Source organism: Silurus meridionalis, chromosome 6 (assembly GCF_014805685.1).
Source record: "Silurus meridionalis isolate SWU-2019-XX chromosome 6, ASM1480568v1, whole genome shotgun sequence".
NCBI lineage: Eukaryota > Metazoa > Chordata > Actinopteri > Siluriformes > Siluridae > Silurus > Silurus meridionalis.
In genome coordinates, this window is record NC_060889.1 from 10,042,891 (window position 1) to 10,069,775 (window position 26,885).

At 38.2% G+C, this 26,885-nt stretch overlaps 1 protein-coding gene across 4 annotated transcripts in view; it reads left to right on the plus strand.

Annotated features, from left to right (window-relative positions):
• Window positions 1-1,927: 1,927 nt before the first annotated feature.
• Window positions 1,928-26,885, plus strand: part of ctnnd2b (catenin (cadherin-associated protein), delta 2b) — a 79,474-nt gene continuing 54,516 nt past the window's right edge. For 2 of the 4 annotated variants that reach the window (XM_046851564.1, XM_046851565.1), the window contains exons 1-2: window positions 1,930-2,176; window positions 15,258-15,391. In XM_046851564.1, coding sequence (XP_046707520.1) covers window positions 15,263-15,391 — 129 coding nt within the window. In that variant the 5' untranslated portion in view covers window positions 1,930-2,176; window positions 15,258-15,262. Of the gene's footprint in view, window positions 2,177-15,257; window positions 15,392-26,885 lie in introns of all 4 variants that reach the window. The other 2 variants (XM_046851563.1, XM_046851562.1) reach the window with 2 other exon arrangements.

Sequence of the window (26,885 nt, forward strand, 5' to 3'; positions counted from 1 at the left end):
AAAAAAAATAGCACTTGTCCTTCGAGGCTCATTTCATCATTATTGCTTTTCGACCACTGTGGATAATAAAGGCTGTCTAATACTACTTTAGTTGCTGCTGACTACATTGGTGTTAATTTATTATAAAGGTTCAACCTTTGGCATTTGCTCCTTTGTGAAGGATAAAGCACCATTTCAAAGAGTCGACATTTTTTTCATTACTCTCATATTAAAGCTCTGGTTATAGTGCGAATGAATTCTTTGACAGGTTATATGTCGTACGAATTGTATAATAGACCTAATTTGTAGCCCAAAATATATTGAGTAAATATGTGGTGTGAGCTTTTTCTTATTTGTCTTTAAATGTAGCTATTAACCAGCATGGCGTATGCAAAAGCATGCATCTTATAAAACATGAACCTTATCATCGATTCAAAGTGCTAGACAGCACAGAAAAACTCTTTAAATGCATACCCAATGTACGAGCTGTTTGTGGTGGCTAGTGTCAGTGTAATCAACAAGGCAGAAAGTACCCAAAGAGGATGTCGACAGGAAGTGTCATTGTAATGTAAATCTTTCGCCATATATATGTGCTGTAACTTCATGCCAGTTTAAGAGCCAATTTATTCCACACACACACAAACTAACTTAAAACATATTTGCTCCGAGCTGACATTTCTCCACATGTTTGCTCTGGCCACTCTTTCGACAACACTACATTTAATTCCACAGCATTTAATGAAGTTCGAATAGCTTTAGGGGGCTTGGGACTGTGGCCTAAATCCATTCTTTTTTATCTTCTAATCTTCTGCTCAAGGTCACTGAGTGAATAGGGTTTTGTGTATCCGGTCCACAGAGAGCGAGCATTGATCTTCAGCTGAAGTGCGGTCATGGCTTTTTGCCTCTCCATGGGCAAGATCAGGCTCGGCTGGGCATTAAAGCTGTTTTGATAGGACACTGCCTGTCGCACATGACATCATTCATTTTGCATTGGAACAAATGGGATTAACAAATGGGCTTCTCCACTTTCTGTCTGTGATCGCTGATGTAACTACTGACATATTTGGAAATAAAAAGGATAAAGAAAACTGAATAAATGAGCAAATTTGAGATCACTGAAGTAATGTTCACACCGTGGATATTTTGATGACATTAATATTGTAATCTCTATGCTTGAAATTTTGCTGTGCCATAAACCAAACATGCTTTGTGCTCCATTAAAAATGTTTTTTTCCCCTTTCAAAATAATAAAAAATACCAAAGTCAAAAAGATGAAAACCAGTCATAACATGCAAACCAGCACACTAATCATCCTAATTATTATATCAAAACTGCGTGCTCATGTCAGGTATAGCCATCCATGCTTTCATACTATTTTTGATCTAGAGAGTATAGTAGCATGCGTGCTTGTCGTGTCCATGGCAACCAGCGAGCAGCCTTCGATCTTACATACTACCCAAGTAAAGTAGTATGCGGGTTTGGTCGTTGCCATGGAGACCCGCATCGCACGCCTAGATATACTGGATGAGACCAGGGTGGGGGGAAAAAGGATGGTCCAGGGTTGCCAGGTTGTATCGAAATATCCCGTTTGTACGGTATATAAAAAAATATATAATAATAATAAAAAAATAAAAATAATAATAATAATAATAATAATAATAAAACGTTTTAAAGCCATTAAATATGGTATGTGATAAAATAATGCGGAACAAAACAAACGTTTTATTCCGAATCACAAGCGCCATTTGATAATATTTGGATTAGAATCTGGCAACCAAGAGGAGAAGGTGTTAAATGTGGCCAGAAGATGTCGATGTGGTACCTCGGCGTGCTTTGCTGCAGTGAGGAGGAGGAGAGGAGAGGAGAGGAGAGGAGAGTGATGCTACAGCATCACTGGAGGAGGAGGAGAGAGCTGTCTCCGTTTCTCATCCCATCTCTCTCTCTCACTCTCTTTCTCTCTCTCTCTCTATCTCTCTCTCTCTCTCTCTCTCTCTCCGCAGTTTTTCTTCCCCCAGCTCGTTTCCTCTCCCGGCGGATGTGTATCGGATGCTTTATACGCCTCGGTTCCCCGGTGTTCTTCGGGTTTTAGTTGAAGATCAGTGTAGGGATGCTTAACGGATTCGGCCCCTGGATGAAGAACGGGCTTTAATCAGAAAAAGCGGAGGCGCGTTGTTTTCTCCACTCTGGATAGCAGTCGGTAAGCGCAATGTCATTCCAGCTGACACACACACACACACACACGCACGCACGCACGCGCGCCCGCACGCGCGCACACGCTCACCCTAACTACACTGCATTGTCGGCTGTGATCATTAGACTTGCATTTCTTTTTTAAATGCCTCTTAAAAAAAGGATGCATGGGTTCTGTCCTTTTATTTCCCTAATGGCATTTTTTCTTCCTTCTGTCCTTCTTCCTAATGGCATTCCTCATGGTTTCTCGACTGATAGTGCAGACTGATAACGGACTCCATTAGAGGGCTGGTTCTCCATCCAAGGAGATGGAGATGAAGATGGAAATGGAGGTGGGGGTGGGGGTGTTGGTGAGAGACATGAAAATGGGAATTACTTCCCAATTGACCTCGATTGCAACGCTGTATAGGGACAGACGGTGCACATAATTATACACAGGGTCCGAGCATGTTGTGGCCTTACATATAGCCAGGAAAATAATCTGATAGTAAGGGATAGGGCATTAGTTTAGACTACAATGAAAGCAAAAAGCCTTATAAAAACAGCAAGCGGTATTTATTTGCACACATACACACACACACACACACACACACACACACACACACACACACATACATAGGTACATATACATCAAGTGTAGCATCAAATTCACACAGCAGCCTGGGTTTCTCACAAACCAGGCCATATCATGTAATTAGGCTGCAATAGATATTAAGGGTCATGAAATCACACCATATAAGTGTTGTGTTGCTATATATCATACTATGTAATAGATAGCTGAATGGCACCTATATTTACACCCCATCTAACATACTATGAGCAATGTAAAAAAAAAAAAGACACGTTTTATTTGAAACAGCAGCATTTGCATTTTTCTCGGTGTTAATGTCTTCCTGTGCATATTCATTACTACAATTGTAGCAATTTGCAGGTTGGGACTGATGAGGACACCGAACAGCATTAACCTCTTTAATAGTGGATCGCGTGAAATTAATGAGGCGAGCTTAAGTCATGAATTTGTAAGATTACTAGTGTATGTGTATGGAATTCACGACAGTCTGCTTTGTGTTTGGCAGGTCTAAGACATATCCTAAAATATATATTTTGAAGATATTCTGAAGATATACCAATTGTGCCGGGTTGTTTCATGCATCCTAAAAAAATAACATAATTATTAAATTTTCTTTACCATATTGGATGTATAGAGTAGATAAAAAGCTGTTGCTGGAGATTGGGGCAGCAGCCTCTGTTGGGAGACTGATGTCACTGCTTGACCAGATGCACCTTAAGAGATGAAGGATAACAGACGGAAGCTTCGACCAACAATACAATTGCGAATATTTTAATACACAGGGCTGTTATGATCATGAATTATTTAAATAATGCATTCGCACCAGATCGAAAACACATTAGGGTTGAAAATAGGCATTTTTTCACTAATAACCTGGATTTATTCCCTATCGCTATTAGTTTCCCAGCACTAATAGTTGTTGTTTTGGGTGGATATGCTTGGATGAATGTGTGAAGATTTCGTCATTCAGTTCATTATATAATGTATATCAAATGAATTACTTTGGATCCTTGTTGCAGTCAAGGCATTGGTTCAGTTTCTTTGAATGTCTTTTTACCATAATCCAAATGTATTATGCTTTTTGACATTTTGTTTTCTGATTAAAGGAATTGTTTGGCAGTTTTCAATAATAGAGCTAGACTTTACAGGTGCTTTCTTGTCTCCATTTTTCTGTAGTGTACCTGTGAATATGTTGTTTTCTTTTGAGAGTACTTGGCAGTCTTGTGTGATAGCTTTGACCTGAGGTAAAGGGAGAAAATACACTATATTGGAGTCCAAATCCTCTTAAACAAGGACAGACCTAATTCCACTTGCCACTAGGCAGACGATGGAAATGACTGCTACTAAATTTGGAGCAAGTCGAGCTTAAAAAAAAGGACTAAACTCTATATAATCCGTGCATAGATTTTCTGATATGGGACCAAATCCCCGAAGAAATCATCCATTTGATCAGTCCAGTCCAGTCAGTTGGTCACATTATGGTTATTCTCCTTATTATGGTCCTATTAAAATTCAGCAATGACCATGATGGCTTTCATTGTCAACACAGCTGATTCTCTAAGCAGCAGATTGTCTGTGGCTCGCATGCATGGAATGACACGGCAGTTTTTTTTTTTGACATTTGTGAAACTGTTCCCAATATGTGATGCCAACTGGGCCTTGAAATGTGTTGATTAATTTCAGAGCTTGCTAGTTATTTTTTGTCAAAGCCTTCACAAGACAAAGGGCTGTTTGAAACCAGAGCAATTCTTCATATAGATGAAAAAATTTTTTTGTAAAATGTGATATCTTGGAATTTGGACAGTCTTGAGGCAAAGGGAGTTTAACGTATGTTTAATGCTTGCAAATGTATTTTATCCACCATCCTCCTGTTTTGTTGAAATGCCAGGAAAGTCCTCTTCGATGTCTTCCCTCTTTTGGGGAAATCATTTCCCTGCACTGTTTAATGCCCAGATCGAGTGCCTGTAGAAGATCTTCTTACCTGCTTTCATTTGATCAGTGTACCTTGGAAACATGCAATTATACCTATACCTACTTATGCTCTGCAGACTCAGAGCTAATTTTGTTTTACGCAAACTGCCAGTGCTTAAGATATTGCCGAACGAGAGATCAGAGGCAACGCGCACTTGGCTACCTAGAAAGAGGAAAAGCAAATTTTGTGCTTAGCGAGCTTTTGTACTTGCACAGAAACCCACTGACACATGAAATGTGAATTATGAGAAACAGCAGGGAGATTGCGGGTGTATTTATAGCTCGGTTGACCTCTACAGGCTGGTTTGTTCTTTGTTGTTTCGGAAAAAGTCACATTAAATGTAAATCCCCATATAGGTCATTCTAAAGGATGTGGAAAGATGAGTGAGGAATGAAATTGAGAGTAGGCTTTGATGTCGTGTCTAACAGTGAGTAAGACTCGATATATAAGAAAAGCAAAAGATGCTGTCAAATATAATAAGATTAAAAGGCTTTACATGCAGTTTTTTTATTTATACAGGTATTTATCTCAGGTGCAATTATTTTTATGAAGAAATTAACTGGTACATTTTACTGAGCATGGTTTGCTTGTAGTTTATATAAAGTACCACAATAAAAATGGCACACCTGAGATCTTGAGTTCTTCTTTTGTTTTCTATATGACCCTTTTTTTTGCATTCGGTTCAACCTTCATGTTAGAGTTCCTGCTTTGTGACATTGATTTCCATGGCTGTGGTATCAATGCGGATTTATTTTCTTTCACTAGAGTTGTTGTTCATAAAGCCCCTATTACTTCGTAATTCCTGGGCACCTTGTTAATACCATTGTTAATCCACCTTTTAAGTGAACATTTAGAGCGTTTCATTTTTATTTCTCAGCCATTATACCACCCCTATCCATCGATCAGCAATGGGCTAAAGGCCATGTTTAAGTGTCCAACAGTGGGAGAACTGAACCCACACCCTCCTTGTTGGGAGCCTAGACCCATTACCACAGTATGACATCACGGCTAACGTTGTCACATGTAATATATTGCTACTCTTCGGGAGGATAACGAATTACACCAGGCAAAGTAATTACTTGTCGTGTAGAATCTAAGCACCAGTCTTCCAGCTCTCTAACTCACTTGGGTCTCTCCAATCCAGCAGAATAATTGATATATAGGTGTAGAGAAGATTCCTAAGCCATATTAGACACTCAGAGACATTTCTTACCCACCCCATCAGAACACATTTTATCAGCTTAACTGCTATTTTATCAGCTCAACTGTTGTTTCGCTTATAATCCTATAAACCTATATTAACATGAGGCTTATGCATTGTTTGTCTAGCTGTGCTACGGCTGAATTTAAAAGGGTCGCTATGCTACTCTCTTACCAACAGGAGGAGTCTGTGCCAGAACTCCTTACCATGAACAATTACCATGAAGCTAATCTTATTCTAGCCAGCTAATTTGTTATCTCCCATAAGCCCAAAAGAGCTTTAACGAAGGGAATATTCAAGATTCAGTGCAAGTATATGAGCAAGATTTAGGTACCAATAATAACCAACTGTTATTGCATTGCCATTGGATTTCTCAGCTTCCCTCAAATCACTTGGAATAATTTTATGAAACACAAGGTCTCTCTTCATATGTAAAGCCCTTGGTGCCTGAAAAAAATAAAGGCCAAGGGATCTGAGGCCTGTGCCAGTTCATAGATAGAGTATGATTAGTGGAACAATGCTTTGAGCCATGTCTCAAAAACGGAATATGGTCATTAATCTAATGCATGCCAAATGTTCTCATAACAGAGGTGTTTGAGGCTATCATAACTTGATCCAGAGCTTACAGGTTTGTAGCTAAAATCCCACATCAGATTCTTGTAACAGTTTTAATTGGAGTTTAAGCCTGGAAGCCTTAGTGCAGCAATTAAGACTGTGAAAGCAAGAGCAAGTATCTTAAAGTAGGTGGAAATCTGACAGGAACCTGATCGTTCGATTTCTATGCGAGTATGTGACACAGAGCCGGGATTTCTGCATCACTGCCAAACGACAAAGAGTGTCCTCTTTCAACTCGATTCGATTGGCTCAATTTGATTGGCTTAAATGATTCCTTGTACCAATGGTATGTGCGTTCCAAAAATCGTATAGCTTCCCAATTCATCTCCAGGTAAGTTTCATAATTATACAATAAAATAGATCAGATAGAAAACAATTTATATCATGGGAATGATCCAATGAGGAAATTAATTTTGACAGTGATCCTGTGCTTTTATTTCATAAAAAAAATATACAAGTGCAAAAAGCATTATATATTGAACAGGCAATAATGCATACACTGTTTACTATCAAATGTTTGAAATATCTGACTAAAGTGGCAGTCATGTTAAAAAAAGTCATGTTGCTAAAAAAACACTGTTATTTATCTGTTATACATCTACATATGGATAATGTGATGAAATTCTTTCTTGAAAAAACATCCAAGGAACAGCCAGGTCTACTCCTTGAACAGCCAAGGAGCATATGATGTCTTGCCCAGTTGCCCAGTGGTGGTATCTTGGCAGTCACAACATTTTAATCATTATCCCAAAACCTTAATTCAAATGATGTCAGTTCAGTGCATAGTGTTACAATATAATACAATGGAAACCTGTACAATGGCTAAATGCTTGAAGCAAAAAAGGCACAAATATGAGTTTGGGTGTTGATAAATTCTAGCAAAAATTCCATTGAAAACTCCACTGAGGATTTACAGTGCTACAAAATTTAGGAGAAGACTGTAAAAAGCCTTGGGCCTCATTTGATCACAACAAACCCCACATAATTAGTCTTTATCACCAATGTCATGCTCAGCTGTCCTTTGAGAACATTCCTAGAGGAGGACATTAATTGCCTTGGCTTTATCCTTTTTTTTTGCAACATATCTATGACATTTTGGCTAGGTGGGCATATCTTGTTTAAACCTTACATTGCTCTGCCAAAGGCTTAATAGTCTGTAATTTGTTATAAGCAAAGGTTTTGAACAAAAAGTGACCATTTGTGCGTTTCTGCAAGGGATAGTTTGCCAAAAATGAACTCAATATTCTTTTTTCCCTCAGTACTTTATAGTAAGTTAAGCTCTGGACAAGGGTGTCTGCTAAATGTCGCAAATGTAAATGTAAAAAGTTAATCACCAATACATGTATCTATTAATTTTATATTTTGCATTAGTGCCACAATTATTTCTAATAACTCTGAGATCTTTGAGTGTGTTGGTATCAGTTGGAATCAGAAGTGTAATAATATGTTAGAAAATTAATTTGAACATACAGTATTTAAATATGTTATTAATGTATGCCTTTTCTGGTATTATTTTAACTTGTTTTTATAAACTGTAGTATTTTACAAGCACTATGAATTATGATTTTGATTATGATGGTTATTAATATTAATACTTTTGGTTATTTTATTATTAGTAGTAAACATTTTACTAAATTGAAACCAGATAATACAACATTTTAAGCATACAGTATGTTTGCAGTATGCTTGTGGGCTGCTTCTATGAGACAGTAACATTTAGCTCCCATTTTGTTATTTAAGTCTTTAACTACATAATAGTCAGCATTTCTTTTTTAAAGTTTAGTGTGTTACTAAATCTAATCTGACATCTATGGTCAGGCTATAAATTCTGCATTATATGGATGTGTTCATTCTTAGCCAAATATAGAGGAGAAAGAAGAGGTTTGGTCATCACCAGAAAAAAAGGCTTTAAAGTCTTGATTTGTGATTTGAGATCAGGGACCTTAGTAAGACACCTGACAGTACGGTGTGAGAAATCTTTAAATTAATCTTTAAAAGAATCTACAACAATTATCTAAAATACTTCAACGAGAGGAGGGCATAGGAACTTATGGTCCACCTGTCCATAGAGTTCTAATTCAAAAACATTCAAAACATTCGACTTCTAGCTCAATTTAAAGAATCCACCTGTTAATGCGGCACCAGTCTGGATCGCGTTGATTGATCGTAGCATGTAGAACCTTGTAATTGTCTTTTAAAAATTCAACCCTAAAACATCCACCCCTGTGCTAAATAATCCATCTACTTGATAAGATAGCTCAAATATACTGGATTAGGTTTGGATTCTCCAGGACATTAGATCTCTGGAAACAGGGTTAGCGATCGCTATACAAAGGCAGAAAGTTTTCGTTATAAGGTCACACTCGCTTTGACGGACGTGTAGCATTGATACGACTTGGCACATTCACTCAGTCCCAGTGATGGTCTCGCACTGATGATTCTGGATTTTTATCTGATGTACTGCACTACACCCGGTGGAGTTTTATTCCACCGTGTTGCAGTCTGTAAGCACACTGGAACATCTGGTTTTATTGGAGCAATGCAGCCCTGAGTGCCAGACAAAATTTGGTGAAGTGGATTCACAGCTTGCTAAAAGACGAAGCAAACGCTGCCAGCAGAGACTAATTTGTTGTCAAAAGCATATGGCTAAGGCCTTAATAGGAGGTACTTGGGATAAAAACCAGCTCAGGACAGCTGTATCCAGCCACCAACTTTTTCACTAATAATAAAGCATAACAGGTTGTCAAAAAGCACAATGAACTAGAAGAAAATGCCACATACAGTGAATATCCATTCATGATTGCTCACCATCCACTTATAGTCCTTCTTCTTCTTCTTCCTCTTTCGGCTTCTCCCATTAGGGGTCGCCACAGCGGATCATCCGTCTCCGCACCCCCCTGTCCTCCACATCCGCCTCTTTCAACCCAACTACCTGAATGTCTTCCTTCACCACATCCATAAACCTCCTCCTTGGTCTTCCTCTTTTCCTCCTTCCTGGTGGCTCCATCCTCAGCATTCTCCTACCAATATACCCCATGTCCCTTCTCTACACATGTCCAAACCATCTCAATCTTGCCTCCCTCACCTTGTCTTCAAAACATTCTACATGCGCTGTCCCTCTAATGAACTCATTTCTAATCCTGTCCATCCTCGTCACTCCCAACGCATCTACTTATAGTACATATTAGTCAAATTTATTCACAGTGTGAGGTAAGAATGCTGCTCTAGGATTCAGGCTGCTGATGTTATTGCGGTTGTTGTCGTTGTTGTTTTCAGCTTGTAATGGGTATGATTTTGGCACTTGTTGTTTTTTTAGAGGATTGGACCCAACCCCATCCTAGAGAGCTTTGCAACAAGTATTTTGGGTAAGCTTATGAGAGGCATTTGTATGGACTGCTTTAACCTTACCACCTACAGTAAAAAAAAAAAATCTAAATCCATCACGTTGACTGTTTGGCGAGAGGATTGATTTATAAAGACTTTTTTTCTAAAAAAAGAAAAAATTTTGTAGACTGCAGTTAGAATGCTGTCAGAGCTGTCAAGAATCGCAGCATGACTGTGAAGTCATGCGTCATGTCTTTTAGAGGATCTGTTAATCATTTGGGCGATAGCGTGCTGATGGAGAGTGAGATCACCTGCAAGGACTGTAGTTCAGGTCTTGTGATTCTGTGTTAATGTTAAAATGACACAATACACCTGTAGAGAGCGTTACCTTTTTAGAGAGTGTGACATGTTCACGTTACAGGCCTTAAGGCTCAATACCGGATTTTGGCTCAAACACAATTTGTTTTAAGCCCTTGTCAGTTGTAAAATAATGGGTTTTTATTGTGTGAAATTTGGCAGACACCCTTATCCAGAGCAACTTGCAAGAGTGCTGTGAGGTCTATACCAATAAATACACTCTGATACTGGTTCATTACGCCACAGCCTAAGAATACTCTCCATCTATAAACTCTGTTGGGAGAGAATATTGTTAGAAAAAGGAAGTTTTTATGTAAGTAGTTCTGGAAGTGGCAGTTCTTTAGACATTGTTTGAATCCTGCTAGTGACTCAGACATCAAGGGCAACCTCCTGTGTGTCGGAACAGAGCAGAATCTTGAAGCATCTCTTCCTTGTACCCTGATAGATGGTGGGACCAGTCAAGCAGCAGTGGAGAAGAAAAATGACCAGCCAGTGCAGCTACCTGTTTAATAGATATTAATGGTATTTTCATGAAGAAATATATAGATTGTAATGATTTACCGTATATATTATGCCACCAGATTATATATACATCAAATTTCATATTTTTAATATTCACACCTTTAGGTCATTCAGATCCATGTGGTCTGTTAGTCAAAGCACTCAAATTTGAGCCACTTCTAGACTTGAATTGAAGCTGTGCTTATACAGTACAGTAGCACAGTCACTGAAGGTAGAAGAAAATACTAGCACTCAGATGCAGTCAGTCAAGCTAGGAATGATACAATCTTACAAGACAAAGAAGGATTATTGACAACAATGCATGTAGTATAAAGCAACACAGGTCATTGATTATCTGAAGAGGCACATCAGCATGCGAAAAGAGTCTGCCTGGATCAACCTGTTATGCACTGAGATGCTGAAATTGCTGCTTCCTCGATATTCATGTGCTTTTAGAAGCACTTGTAAGTGGTTCTTGACATATATGAGTCAATCTGGGTTGAAAATGAAGCAGGATGATTGACTATGTGCAAACACAAGGAAAATAATCTGGATTTACACTCGGTACCACACAGTTAATTGCTAAAAGGCACAGATCTGTGACTGTTCTTTTATCTCCATGGAGAGAATCAGGACGTAAACATTGTGGCCACCAGAGAGGAAGATATAAAAATATGAGTTTCAGAAGAAAAAATAGCCACATACATAATAAGCAAAAGATAATAGTGTACATGATTCCTGCTTGTGAAGCAATATTAAGACCAAATCACACTGTAAAAAGACATAAATGAGTTACTGAATACTAAATAACGGTGCATCTCTGGATTCTGCAAGAGCCAGGTACTGTATCGTGTGTACCTGGTAGCTTTTCCTCCTATAAGCAATTTTCTGCTTTCATCATTAAAGCAAGATACTCAAAATAAAATGCTAAACCAATTTTTTATTACAAACAAAACAAAATGGTGAAATTATCTATCTATTAAGATTGCATTCTCTGGTTCCCGATTGATCGCACAGAAAAGCATTTATTGCTCTTTTCGTCTGAGTGGATTATGCTGCCTGGTGACCCAGCATTAGCAGCAATGTGCCAAGAGAAAATGGAAAGAAAAAAATACTGTATCTCTCAAGTTTGCAACCAATTCGCTCTAGAATGAGTTGTTGTAGGCCCTTTTGTAAAATTTCATTTCGAAATATTTTATTACCTTTCTGGGTTTTTGTTAGGAATGAGGTGTTCCCACATTGGACATTTTTTCAAAATCAAGATCAAGACTCTTACCAGTCACATTTTTTTCCATAGCGTTGCTTCATTGCTGTGTGCTTATAACGAGGTGTACCAGTGAAGCTCGGCTATTTCCATAAGCCCATCAAGGACTACAGTCCTATCAAGGTCTATCAACGAGACCCTAGTTAAGTAGAAATAACATCAGCTGTTTTTCAGCTGTTAATCTTTCCCAAAATACAAGAATATTGAAGAAATGGTCAAAAGATACATGGATGGATAGATGGATAGAGGAGGAAGGAAATACAAAAAATTAAACGTCAAAAATGGATGAATGGATGAATGAATGGTTAAATAGATAAATGAATAGATGGATGGTCGGAATGCAAGATAATTAAACAACTGTGTAAAACAAAAGTATAGATACAGAGATAAGCTCATGTTGCTACTTATACAAAATATTATAGATGTGTGATAGTGGCGTGCATTCACACCATCTGTCCTGCGTTCACATGTAAAATCTGTGTTATGTCAGTCAACATAACACGTTTACAGCATCATCAATGGGGTGAAAAAAATCCCTTTTTTTCCCAGATAGAAGCTATAAAATTCTCCTTCTTTCAGCTTCTCCCATTAGGGGTCGCCACAGCAGATCCGTCTCCATACCCCCTTGTCCTCTACATCTGCTTCCTTTAAAACTAAAAAAATTCGAAACTTGAAATGGTTAAATATGCCTAGAAACATATATATCTTTTTATTTGTTACATAATCTCATGATGAGATATATTACCTAAATGTTCCTTCATTAAAGATTACTTCTTAAATACTATCTCTTCACGTGCTGCAATGTCATTTTTTCTGCGACATAAATATTCAACCACCAAAATGAAATGTATCGTGTACTTCAACCCCGTCATCTCACGCCTCATTGTTTGTAATGTGTAACAGACTATTGGATGGTACAGCTTTCTCCATTTTGGATCTTCCTCATAAACAGCATGCTGCTTTTGTCCTCCTTCTTGCTTGTGTCTGTCTACAATAAGGCTTGTAATAATCCTTTGGAATGGAATGGAAGGATTTTGAATGAATATATTTTAATGCTACTGGTCAGGAAACAGAAAACAGCTAGGATTAATTTACCAGGAGACAATCTAAAAGATTTGAACCGAGTGACATACCTTATATTTTCTATTTTCTATAATCATGCAGCTTGAGGGACTCAGGAAACTTCATTTCTGGTCACAGAACAGCAGATTGCTCCCGAGTCTCCATTTATAAGAGATATACAGCAGGTTCTGTGTAGAATATGAAGAGAGTTTAAGTCGTTTTCAACCTTTTTCCTATTTGTTTACTCCCTGCTCACAATTGCGAAATCCCTCACATTTATTTGCCACTGAAAATTCATCGGAGTGAAATTTCAGATGGCAAATTTGTTTTTAATGTTCATGTACGGGAAGTGTGCGGTGTGAGTTGCCTGATTCATTTATTTGGTACATTCTTGAAGGTTAGATAACCTTGTTAGGTGGGCCAATCCGACAGCAAAGCTGGTTTTCGGCTTCAGAATCCCAGATTCAGCTCGGGTTACTACCTGTGTGGATTTTTGCATGTCGTTTTTGTGTCCATCTGTGGTTCCACTGGGTTCTCTTGTCAGTAGGTGGACTGCCTGTTCTAAATTTCCCGTAGAAATGAATGGGTGTATATGAAAGTGTGCACTATAATGGAGTGAATCAAGATATATTGCTTCAATGGATTGGGCCAACTTGTGCTCAGAGGGGATCTAATTCAAATCAATACCTTAGATAGAGCAGCTTTATCCTATAATGAAACATTTCCATTTGGATGGGAGTGGTCACTTTTGGGATGGCAAGATCACAAGGGGTCACTGCATGGTTTGTGGAAAAAAATACATGGATCAAATGCTGTGGTCTTCAGAGCTTAGTATAATTTTTATAAAAATGTGGCTGAGTGTAAGGAATGATTCATATGTAATGAATGGCTACATTTTTAACAAATCTGAACCGGTGAATTCAGGATAAAGAAACAGCATTGTTTACTGTAATGGTTCACCAAGCAATATACTTCTGTATGATTTGGTTTAGAGTGTTCATTAATCTGAAGGGGAGGAGATGTGCATGGTCAATGATCTGCTGTGCTTCTTAGGTGCAAAATAATTTAATCAGTCCTGTACAACATCCTACATGTTTAACATAGCAAACTGTTTTTTTTTTTGCATTGCATTGCACCGGCCCAAAACTACTTTATATAGAAGGTATCTGCTTAATATTCCTTTCGCATATTCTCTGTGTTATATATATTTTTTTTATATTATCAATCAAGCAAAGGTGCGTGATTAAGATTAGCACCGAGACGTGTAATCCATCAAAGCAACAGCTGGTGCTGTTATTAGTTAAAGCTGCCTTGCTTGGACACATTCAAAATGATCACATTTAACTGGTGGCAAGGCATCAGTTTGACCTAGAAATGTCTCTCTGTGCCTCCCTACGGACTACAAGGCAGGGAGAAGAGAGCTTTCTAACTTTGTATCGTCTCACTTAATCTTCCTCGGTATACACTTGTACAACGTGGTCTGTTTTTTTGGTAGCTTGACGTACGCTAGCGACCCTCACAGGTGTACACGTTCTGCACATGAGCGGCCATTTTCTGGGCTGAAGCTTGTTCCGGGGAGCTGACATTTGGTGAGCTAATTGCGAAAAGAGGGAGCAGTTAGAGAAAAGAGGAGGCAACATGAAGAAGGTGGAGGAACACAGAAAGGACAGAGAGAGACATTAAAGGGGGAAATGCAGGAGAGAGAGAGAGAGAGAGAGAGAGAGAGGTGGTGTTCATTTCCAAATACTGAAGCGCTTCAGGTTTTCAAAGGCTTTAATACCTTATGCAAAGGCCACTGGATATAAAATCTGTATGAAATCTCATCACATGGCATCAGATCAAATACTCATATCAATGAGTAAGAATTGTGTTTAGGAAAGAATATGAAATAGCTGAAGGAGAATCAGCATAACAATCTTTTTGTATTTTTTACCCTGTTTTAGCTAGTCTTCTAGCAACATATCCAATATTGCCAAAACGTGTAAGAGGTGGGGGGTGCTTTATTCCGTATACATGATTTAACAGTGGGATCCCATCCCATCTCTCCAACCAACAACCCAGGCCATATATACTCTTTTACGCTGTGCTCTTCCAGGATTTGAATTTACATCCAATTTTAATAGGGCACTTGCTTAAACTATTAGCCCCCTGTTGCATACTTTTAATAATATAATGCATTTCTCTTGCAGCAATTACAAAAATGTGTTGCTTTTTTTTCTAGGAGTAATGCCAGTTCCAGACCAGTCCTGTGACAGTGAGAACTCCAACATGCTGAGCCCAGTACTAAACGCCTCCAATGGAGATGGATCTGAGACCGAGACGACCTCCGCCATCCTGGCCTCCGTCAAGGAGCAGGTCATTCTGTTTCAATGGCTAATAACTGGCTTTATAAGTAACCTCACTTCAAAACATTGACACCTCCAGGGATGGTTATTCGTCCCCGTACTCCGCTGAACAATCGTGTGCATCAACTCTCCCCAGGCCCTGTGATTAGCTAGATTAACCAGACGTAGTGTCCAACCACTGTATTCAGTACCTTGTCATTTTATTTCCAAACACTTTTAGAATAAGCTCCCTAATGATCAAAGCTGTCACTGCATGCTGTAAATAGTAATTATGTGGGCCATACCGTTCCTGAAAACATAGATGCACATGCATCAAATTGCACCTGATTGAGTATGAGAATGTGTGTGTAAATGTGAATGTGTGTGCCTGACTTATGGGCTTGCATCCCATCCATGGTTTATTCCTGCTTAGCTGCCTTATGCGTATAGGGTTTACAGCTGTACACCTGTTCTTTAATGAAATTAAGCAATCATGTGGCAGCAAAGTGTATATAAAACAGGCCAGAAGTTTCAGTTAAAGTTTATATTAAACACAAAATGGGTGGAAAAATGCGATCTTGACATGGTTGCTGGTGCCAGGCTGGCTGGTTTTAGAATGTGCAGCTCTCCCAGGATTTTATGCACAGCAGTCTCTAGAATGATGCAAAAAAGAAAACCAAAAAAAAAGTGAGTGGCAGCTCTGTGAGTGGAAATAGCTTGTTGTAACTCATCCACCCAGCCATTGACATGTCTTGTGCTTTTCTGCTCAATAAGTCTACAAAGACTGGTACATTTGAGTTAGCATATCCTTCCTTCTCAGCTCAGTTCAGTCTGGTCATTCTCCTGTGACTGCTGTCATAAACAAGGCTTTTGCTCTTGTAGAATTGTTGCTGTCTGGAAGAGGGTTTTTTTTTCTGTATAAACTGTTGTGTCTTCAAATCCCTGTAAATACTCTTACCAGCCCATCTGGCATCTGGCAGCATGCCATGCTCACTGTTTTCCCTCATTGTAATGTTTGGCACGAACAGTAACTGGAGGTACCTATTTTGTTTCTGCATGATTTTATGCATTACATACATGCCACATTGATTGGATAATTGCATGAACGAGCAGGTGCTCCTATTAAAGTGTCACAGTGGTGTAAATGCAGGCAGCATGAATCACATATGTATAACTTACATATTATTGGTATAAATAGAGACAAACCTGGTATAATACATAATGTATCAGTTTTCACTTGTTCTTATTTGTATGACATTACTGATGGAAGTGTATCATCCACAGAAGTTCATTTAAGACTTTACAGAACAGCAGAACCAATTCTATAGCTTTTTTTCTACTATACACTTGGGTTCAGGTTCAAAGAATAGATAGGTCACTAAGATGGTTTAGATGACAGAAAAGTTCAGAATTCCATCTATAGTCAGGGGTGCCCAATACGTCAAACGTGATCTACCAGTCGATCACAAAGGTACTGTGGGTAGATCACATGACATAAAAAAAATAGATATTTATTTATGCATTTTTATAGTAGGTTGATTGCATGCTGAAAAAAATGTGTGAACCCCCGGGCCAGATACACTATATGGACAAAAGTATTGGGACACCTGACCTTTCCTGCTATATTTGGTTCGTCTTCATACTGTTGCCACAAAGCTGGGGACACACAATTATATAGGACGTCTTTGGATGTGGTATAATCAATTTTGCGTTCACTTGAAACCCAAATCAGTTCCAGCATGGCAATGCCTCTATGCACAATGTGAGCTACATGAAGATTTATATGGTTTGGGGAGGAAGATCTTGAGCGGCCTGCTATAGAGCTCTGATCTCAACCCTGCTGAACACCTTTGGGATGAATTAAAATGCTGACTGCACCCCAGGCCTCCTCACCTCACCGACACCAGTACCTGACTTTAATAACACCCTTGTGGCTGACGAACACAAATGTCCACAAGCACATAAAAAATATATTGGGACATCTTTCCAGAAGAGTGGAGGTTATTATAAGAGCAAATTGTCACTAAATGTGGAATGTGATGCTCAGAAAAAACACACACCATACATATGATCAGGTGTCCGCAAACTTTTGGCAATATAGTGTATGTTATACAATTTAAATCATGGCCCATTTAGTGGCAGGACAGCCATCCAAAAGCATTGGAATTGACTTAAAGTTAATAACATTTTTTAAAACCAAAGAAGCAAAAAATAAATAAATCTAACATTTCACATATACTATACTTTTCTTTTCTGATGCATTTCTGATGGCTGAAATTCTGATCTGCTGTCTTGTATTTATCTTTTGATTTCAAATCCAAATGTCTTCAGGGTACAGCAAAAATGAAATCATTGACCTTGCCATTCTGATACCACTGATGGTGTTTAACAGTTTTATAATTATAGCTGTACTTTGTTCATATTGTAATGACATTGTTTAGTGTATGGGCATGAAAACAAAGCATCCAGGAGTTCTAGTTTTAAGCCTTTACACAACTAGGAACTAGGATAGTGTCTCTGTGACCAACTGTATGTAGGACAAATATATTCTCCATGTTATTGGTTTAGTAATATCATCAGCTGATGTCACAGATCCCTTAACTGGCATGATTACTCATTATCTGTTGTGCAGTCTATCATAAATTATCACTATTTTTTTGGGTGACATCAACCAACGCAATAGAAGCGAATTGCCAGTTTGTGGGAATTTACAGTATACAGAGTTGTTGATGTTATTTAGTGTTTCTCATGTTGTAAGAAATGACACACACAATCATGTGTAGGAATGGCTTGAATCCTTTTTTTAAACACATTAACCCATATGAAGATTGAATTGTTCATGACAAGACCTTCACTTCGTGTCCTTGTTTAACTTGCTTTGGCACGTTTAACCACAGAACGGAAAAAAATACTTGACACACTCTCTGAGTTTGGAAATGACATGGGGAATGGTAAACTAGGCCACAGCCATAGGCTGCTATGGGCCAGTCTAATAGCTCTCTTATTAGAGAAGAGAGATAAAAATGTCAGCCATATTACTTTGCTCCAGGCTTCCGATTTTCTCTCTCTGGCTCACAGAAGAGCCAGATTTCCATCCACACCCCACTGGACTACAATGTCCTTTTATTTTATTATTTTTTTTGTACTGTACCAGGCTTTCTGTAAATGTTGAGTTCATGCACAATTCCTGTAGCTGTATATATGTTACCTAAGTTCAGGGTTTTTTTGCCACCAGGATGTTTTTGTCTTAGTATAAAAATGGCCCATTTGCTGCTTTATCTTTGTCACATATTTATTCAACAGTCTTTACTATAACTGCTTAAATATTAGGCAAAAAAAATCCAAAACAATTGTGTCTATTTGTTGCAGCAATTAACTTTCCGCTCTCACAAAAAAACAGACCAGTTGCATCATTTTTAGACACATTAATGTTATAATTAAATAGTTATATGGCAATTTAAGTAGGTTAATTAAGTTCAAGTAAACAGAAAATAATTATAACATTTGCTCATGATATTAAAAAAGAAAACAACAACAACAACTATGACGTGGAAAACATTTAAAGAACCATGGACCTATAATATTCTCTTGCCCTCCTAATCGTAAGTATTCTCCTTTAACCAATAGAGGGCATTGTTCTGTTTTCTCTTGTTTGAGATGTGGGTTTTTAACTGAGGTAATCGGAAATTTGTTAATTTTATATATTAAAAAAGTCAGTGGTTCATCCTATAATGTACAGACTAATATGCCAACTTGTGTTGATCTGTCACTTCTGTTTTAAAAGTAGTATTCAAGAGAATGATACAGCAAATATTGAGGTATCTGTGGGGTTCTCTCACAATGCTAAGCTCGCCTGCACTCCCACACTATAATATTGTTATAAAGTTTGAGTAGGCATATATAAATATTAACCCAAATGATAAAATTTCAAGGGCTACCTTTGCATTTCCACTTTATAGACTTTTAAACACATTAACCCATATGAAGATTGAATTGTTCATGACAAGACCTTCACTTCGTGTCCTTGTTTAACTTGCTTTGGCACGTTTAACCACAGAACGGAAAAAAATACTTGACACACTCTCTGAGTTTGGAAATGACATGGGGAATGGTAAACTAGGCCACAGCCATAGGCTGCTATGGGCCAGTCTAATAGCTCTCTTATTAGAGAAGAGAGATAAAAATGTCAGCCATATTACTTTGCTCCAGGCTTCCGATTTTCTCTCTCTGGCTCACAGAAGAGCCAGATTTCCATCCACACCCCACTGGACTACAATGTCCTTTTATTTTATTTTTTTTTGTACTGTACCAGGCTTTCTGTAAATGTTGAGTTCATGCACAATTCCTGTAGCTGTATATATGTTACCTAAGTTCAGGGTTTTTTTGCCACCAGGATGTTTTTGTCTTAGTATAAAAATGGCCCATTTGCTGCTTTATCTTTGTCACATATTTATTCAACAGTCTTTACTATAACTGCTTAAATATTAGGCAAAAAAAATCCAAAACAATTGTGTCTATTTGTTGCAGCAATTAACTTTCCGCTCTCACAAAAAAACAGACCAGTTGCATCATTTTTAGACACATTAATGTTATAATTAAATAGTTATATGGCAATTTAAGTAGGTTAATTAAGTTCAAGTAAACAGAAAATAATTATAACATTTGCTCATGATATTAAAAAAGAAAACAACAACAACAACTATGACGTGGAAAACATTTAAAGAACCATGGACCTATAATATTCTCTTGCCCTCCTAATCGTAAGTATTCTCCTTTAACCAATAGAGGCATTGTTCTGTTTTCTTGTTTGAGATGTGGGTTTTAACTGAGGTAATCGGAAATTTGTTAATTTTATATATTAAAAAAGTCAGTGGTTCATCCTATAATGTACAGACTAATATGCCAACTTGTGTTGATCTGTCACTTCTGTTTTAAAAGTAGTATTCAAGAGAATGATACAGCAAATATTGAGGTATCTGTGGGGTTCTCTCACAATGCTAAGCTCGCCTGCACTCCCACACTATAATATTGTTATAAAGTTTGAGTAGGCATATATAAATATTAACCCAAATGATAAAATTTCAAGGGCTACCTTTGCATTTCCACTTTATAGACTTTTATCCACAAAAAGTTATATCCTGAGAGCTAATAATGAATGAGTTTATGCAAGAATATACTTCTTTTGTGTTAAGCAATAATATAGGGGTTGCTAACAATGATCAGGTTAAGAATTTTTAAAGATACTGACATACAGACATTTAACCAGGCTTTAATTCTTACTAGTTTATTCGTATGTTACACTGTGAAAAAAATTTCTAAAAGCTACCCCGAGCTAACAGCAGCCGTTTGTAATGTGGGAATGAAGCTGGAAACTGCAGCAATTTTTCTTAGCTTTGCAGATACCAAATCACAGTCTTTTCTACTGTGTTTAGATTTTCAAATTGTCACTCACAGTCATTTCTTTATTGACATGAATAATGATCTTAACAAATGAAATTTTTTCAGAGCTACTGCTTGAGGTAGTGAGTGTAGATCCTCTAGAGATTCTTTAATGTTCCATTTCATTCAAATGAGTGGGATAGTACATGGAAAATTGATTTTAACTGTATCTTGAGGATCCACAGTGTGAGCTGTTTTCTAAAAGATATAGACTTGTCAGAATTCATACTTCACTTTAGAGAAGTACTTTGTCTGGAGCAGAGAATTTGCAGCTAACAAAAGAAGCATTAAAGGAAGAAAAATCTGCCAAGCTTAGGAAAATTCTTGCACCGACACTATTCTGCAAGTTTGCTCATCTCTCAACCTCCTGACAGTTTTCTTTCTTTTTTGAACTTGATAAAGACCATTCAATGATATAACAAAATTATATAATAAAACAAATTTCTAAAGTTACTTTACAGTGGTGCAATCTGCTGAACCATCACAATGATGCACCATCACCATTTAGTTCCAATAACACTTCATTTTCTCTTTAGTATTACAGTGTAGCTGTGTGGCTTAAGTGATTTGCTGGTGTTCATCTTTCCATTTTCTATAGCTCTTATCCGATAAGAGGTCATGGGGAGCCCGGAGCCTATCTCCTGGGAAAGGCAGGAGACAATCTGAACAGAAAATGTCTGTGTCCTTATGAAAGTCGAGCAGAAAAAGTCTGAATGTAGCTTCGATAGATATTTAGTACCAAGGAAGTATACAATTATCTGTTGCCTTCAATTTTTCAGACATTCAGACATCCTCTGTATTAGTACAAGCCTTATAGCAGAGGCTGTCTACTTGATACTGTGTAGAATATGTAGGGGATTGCAGTTCCACGGTAAAGAATTACAGTCCAAGTAAATTCGAAAGACTTAGCAATAAACAGGATGTAATAAGTAGAGCGAGTACCAGCTTTATGTCTCTTAGCAGCACATTAGACAGTAACAAGCACAATGTGCAATGCTTTAATGCTTTTATAGTTGTTCTTTTAGTCGCAGGATTGCAAAAGCTGGTTTTCTTGTCCACTAATGAGAACAAGAACCTTCTTGTTGAACTGATACAGGTTCCATAGGTTATTCTGCAAGATTACAACCACAGTTACATACTTACATATAATTATATCTTATCCAATTCTAACAGCCAGGAGAAGTGTACAACAACTGAATAGTATTTGCCACCTGTCATAAGTGTCAGGAGAATCAGGACTATTCAGGTGCTCATAAACTACTGATCTAACCTACCACTGGGATAAGCTAGTAAAATCTGCATGGTGACACCTACCTGGACAGAGATACATAAATGGTACAGTTCTAAATAAATTATTTCCTTAAAGAGACAGAAAGCAGTATGTCATAAAGATGGGTGTCCATGTTCTAAGGTGAAGATGCCCTTTGCAAGGATCCAGAACAGATGGAAGCTCTTTGCCATTTATAAAGAAGGTAAAAAGTCAATGGGACTCCACAGACATGCCGTGCGTTTTGATGAGATACAATAACTGCTAACAATTTTACATAGATAAAACTTCCAGATGAAGATCTCCACACAAACCCTAACCAGACTTTTGCTTGAAATGTCCTGCACTGCTAGTGGGATAATTTTTGAGCTTCCTTTTACAAAGGCACATTTTAGTAGTGTTAATAATTCAGTCCATGACCCATCTCTAAAATGCCTGCAGTTCTAGCAAGATTAGGGCTCATTACTGATGTAGTCTTCATCATCCATCAAAGCATTCTCATAAGAGGCCGGCAATGACCTGGAGGAAACTCACTGATGAGTATGATGTAACCACATGCTGCCACAAACATTCTTAGTAAGCCTGGCTTCATGCTAGTTAACTGTGTGATTCGCTTCGATGTTGGATCAATGTGAGCTTGAGCATCACACTGTAAAACAGTGGGTGGATGTGTTCGGAATAGATCGCTCCTTGGTTAGACTGCACAGAAACCAGTAATGTAATAGCAGTGGCCATCAGAGGAACGTATGTACACATATTTCGAAAATACTTCGGAAAATTGGAGTGCTTGACCTAACTAAAGGCACACAATATAAAACTGCTCCTGCGATATAAAATAAGCGTCAAGCAGGTCCAGAAATGTGAACTGCTCTTGTGAACACTTTGGCAGGCGATGTAGTGTCTTTTCTATTGAAACCACTAGTGGCACAACATTAACAGCAGGCATATGCCTAAGACTGATCTGTTTATGATGCATCATATTAGAAAAAATGTGCCAAGGAGTCGGTGTGTGTGAGCTGGAGCCATCAAAAGTGGTAGTGTCAGTTGTGGTGACTCAATGAGTAGGTAATCATCCGACTGCGGCCACTGTGTTAAAAGTGGCACTGCGATAAGGAAATGCAAGTGTCTGAGTCAAATAGTCTAAGCTTCTGGGTAATTGATTTCACTCGAGCCATGTTAGATTTGAAAAATATTTTTTGTCTAAATAGCATCTCAAGCTGCTTTCTTGTAGGTGCTTGTCAGTTGTCACTGGGACTAGGTTTCAAGCCACAAGCTGTTTAGACTGAAGGCCTGGGCCAGTATCAGCTTTTAGCCAGAAGTTAAATCTGACAGCCTTTGTGTGAGTAGTGACATTGTTGCACAGTCTATGTAGGAGATCGACATAGAATTAGACATTCACATATCTTCTGCGCAGAGTGTCTGTAAGATATTCAGTGCCAAAGCAGTGTGCAAATATCTGTTGCGTTTAATTTTTTTTTTCTAAGGGGTTTGGGTATTGCCTGTATGAGCAATATAGGAGTAATTTAGGAGATTAAACAAAAAGCTGCTTACTTGGTACTTTGTAGAATATGGAGACAATGCAGTTTTTTTTGTGTGGTGCAGTACAGTCCAAATGTGCAATATTCTTAATTTATCAGGATGTAGTAAGAAGAAGAAAGTACTAGTGATATGCCATTTAGAAGGTGGAAAGCTTCAAGGAGGTAAACATAGAAGGACCAGAGAGGCAGAAAGAAATGAGCAATATATTCTCGCTCACTTGTAAGGCAGTTACTTAGCTCAACAGAGGCTTCCCATGGTGAGTGTGGGATAAAAATATAGATAGCACTTAATAAACAGAGGGCAAATAGGCTCAGTGAAAGTATTGAGTAAATAATATACGCATGGCAAAGCCAAGGCCACCAATACAGTCATGATAACAGGAAGCTCTCTAAAACATGGCAAGATAACTTTCAGAATATTACATTTACTATAGTAAAAAGTGAGTACAGAGCTCTGGGAAGGTGGACAATACAGTGTTTCGCAGCATTTTACAATAATGCTTATAATATCTATCTATCTATCTATCTATCTATCTATCTATCTATCTATCTATCTATCTATCTATCTATCTATCTATCTATCTATCTATTTTTAAATAATAAATACCTTTATGTTATGTTGTTAGATTTTGTACATGATGTTGGCCCATACAGCAGGTTATTCGGGTATAATAATAGATAATCTCATGAAATAGTAGATTTGGCTTCTGCCATCTTTTGACTTATGCATAATGGACTTGAAATGACCCAGATTTTTACAGGCATAGAGCTGAGGTATTCATAATCATAAAGGACAGCAAAAAGTCATTCATAAAGTGACCAGTTTATTAGACGATTGCGATAACTGAGCGCTAAAGCAGCCCACTCGAGATGTCCCACTCTAACTCATGTAATCCATATCTTTACGCAGCTCACTTTGTGCACAGGGGTATTGTCATGAGCTGGAACAGGTTTGGATCTCCTCGTTCAAGTGAAAGGAAAATGTAATTCTATTGCATTACTTAATATTCAATTGTGCGTCTCCAACTTTGTGGTAACAGTTTCGGGAAGAAACACATACGGCTGGAAAATTCAGACGTCCCAATAACTTAATATACAAACTATCTCTATTTTCTCTTTGTTAATATGGCAATTATTATTGCTGTAGCTAGGAGGACCAGGCACTACCCATAGGTGCTAGAAAGATTCACTAATATGTTGCATTTCTTTTCTGTCATGACAATTGGAAATGTTTTGAAGTCACCAGAAATGGCCAAAATCTTTTTTTTTTTTTTTACATGTAACCCCAACACTCTCCAAATAATGTTATTGGTAACATATTTAATCATTGGTAATTATATTTAGCCAGTGATTAGGAACACTGGCAATTTGAGAAGTAGCTTAATAACTCTTAATAATAAGGACTGTGCATTTTCTCTCTTCAGGGTTGTCAGGTATTATTGTTGTATTATAATAAGCAGTGGTGGAAAAGCTACTTTGTTGCATATCTGTATTTTACTGAACTATTTCCATTTGGCTGGACTTTTATCAGTCGTTCCTATTCATTTATGAGTGGATAAAAATGTAACTGGTCAAGCCACCAATCAGGATAGAGCATGCGCTCTGTTTCAAACTTGTTTTGATTGACGCTTGGTGGTATCTGCTTAACACGAACATACAGTTCAGCGTCAGTTCAACAGCAAGCAAAACATTTTGAGAGGAATAAATGATAGGAGAAACCCCTGACTCTAACTTGCTACAACACCCGTAACCTTATTTGTACGATTTTCTTTGACGTGATCAAATTTTATTAGATATCAATCAGTGTTTGACTCATTAATATCATTCTTTTAATGGATTTATCTAAGAAGAGTAGAATCTTTTCACATAAACTGAGTTGAGAATCATAGTACTTGGATACTTAAGGACATTTCATTGCAAACTCTTTTGATCATCACTGTACCCCGCAACATAGTATATCTGCTACAAATGGACATTCGGTGCAACCCAGATGAGGATGGGTTCCCTCTTGAGTCTGGTTCCTCTCAAGGTTTCTTCCTTATGCCATCTCGGGGAGTTTTTCCTTGCCACAGTCGCCACCGGCTTGCTCATCAGGGACAAACTTACACTTATAAAGAACATATTTACTTTGAATCACCACATTATTTGTGTAAAGCTGCTTCGAGACAAATTTTTTATTGTTAAAAGCGCTATAGAAATAAAAATGAATTGAATTGAATTGAAATTAAATTTCAGACTTTGTACTCAAGTTAAAGTTTAAAGCGAACACGTTTGCTTTTACTGGAGTCCTATTTCACTTATTGTATGTATCTCTAGTCAAACTCAAGGGGTATAAGTTGCAATGTGTCCTGCTTAGTGATCGAGTGTTCAATTCATCAACTCATCATTTTATTACTTGGCTGGGACCAGTGACCTGCTAGACTCTACCTCTCCAGGTCCCGCAGACGAACATCTCTGGCTTAGTACTGTATGGGGTTTTTTTTTTTTACACCTTAAGGGTCTCATTAGTCTCTTAAGGGGTCTTGTTAGTCGGAAAGAACAGTGACAGTAATTGCAATAATTTGTCGACCAGTGACTGGTCGTCGCCTCTGGACTTCCTGAACTGAAGGCTATATTTACTCAGCTCCTGCCACCAAAACCAAGGCTATTGTAGGCCGCCGAGGCATAATTGGCACTTAGCATCCTCAGAGCGAGACCTATGGACCAGAGTGCTGCTGCTCTTACTCTCTCAACCTGGAGAAAAAAACGCATCCTAGTCTCTCAGCTACAAAAGTCTGAGGAGCGTTTTCAGTTGTTTCCCCCATACTATAGTTCAGACTGAGCATCAAATGGCGTCAGAAAGGGGGCGGGGAATGTGAGCGCAGGTGGGCGGGGCCTTCTTTTTTGTAAGGCAAGCGTTGCATAAATCATGCCGAAGGGGGCTCCGAAATTGTCTGTTGCCATGGCGACCTTTGTGCCCGAGCGCGCAGCACGTCCTCGCGCGCTCCGCGAGGCTTTCAGCTCTCTCCGCTGTTGTTGAGTGGATGTTAAAGCGGTGTGCAGAGCAGTGAGAGAGGCGAGTCTGCTGCTGCTGCTGATGCACGCTGTCTTGTTTCTTTATTATTATTTTTTTTTACTTACATATATTTGTAACCTGGAGTTTGTGGCGCGTGCATCGCGCGCAGCTACTAACGCGGCTGCATTAAAAAGCACGCGCCTGAAACAACAGGTGCTCGGCGTTAGTTCACGGCGCGCGCAAAAGAAAGCTTTTTGCAGAGGTCAGAATTGCATGCTTTTTTATT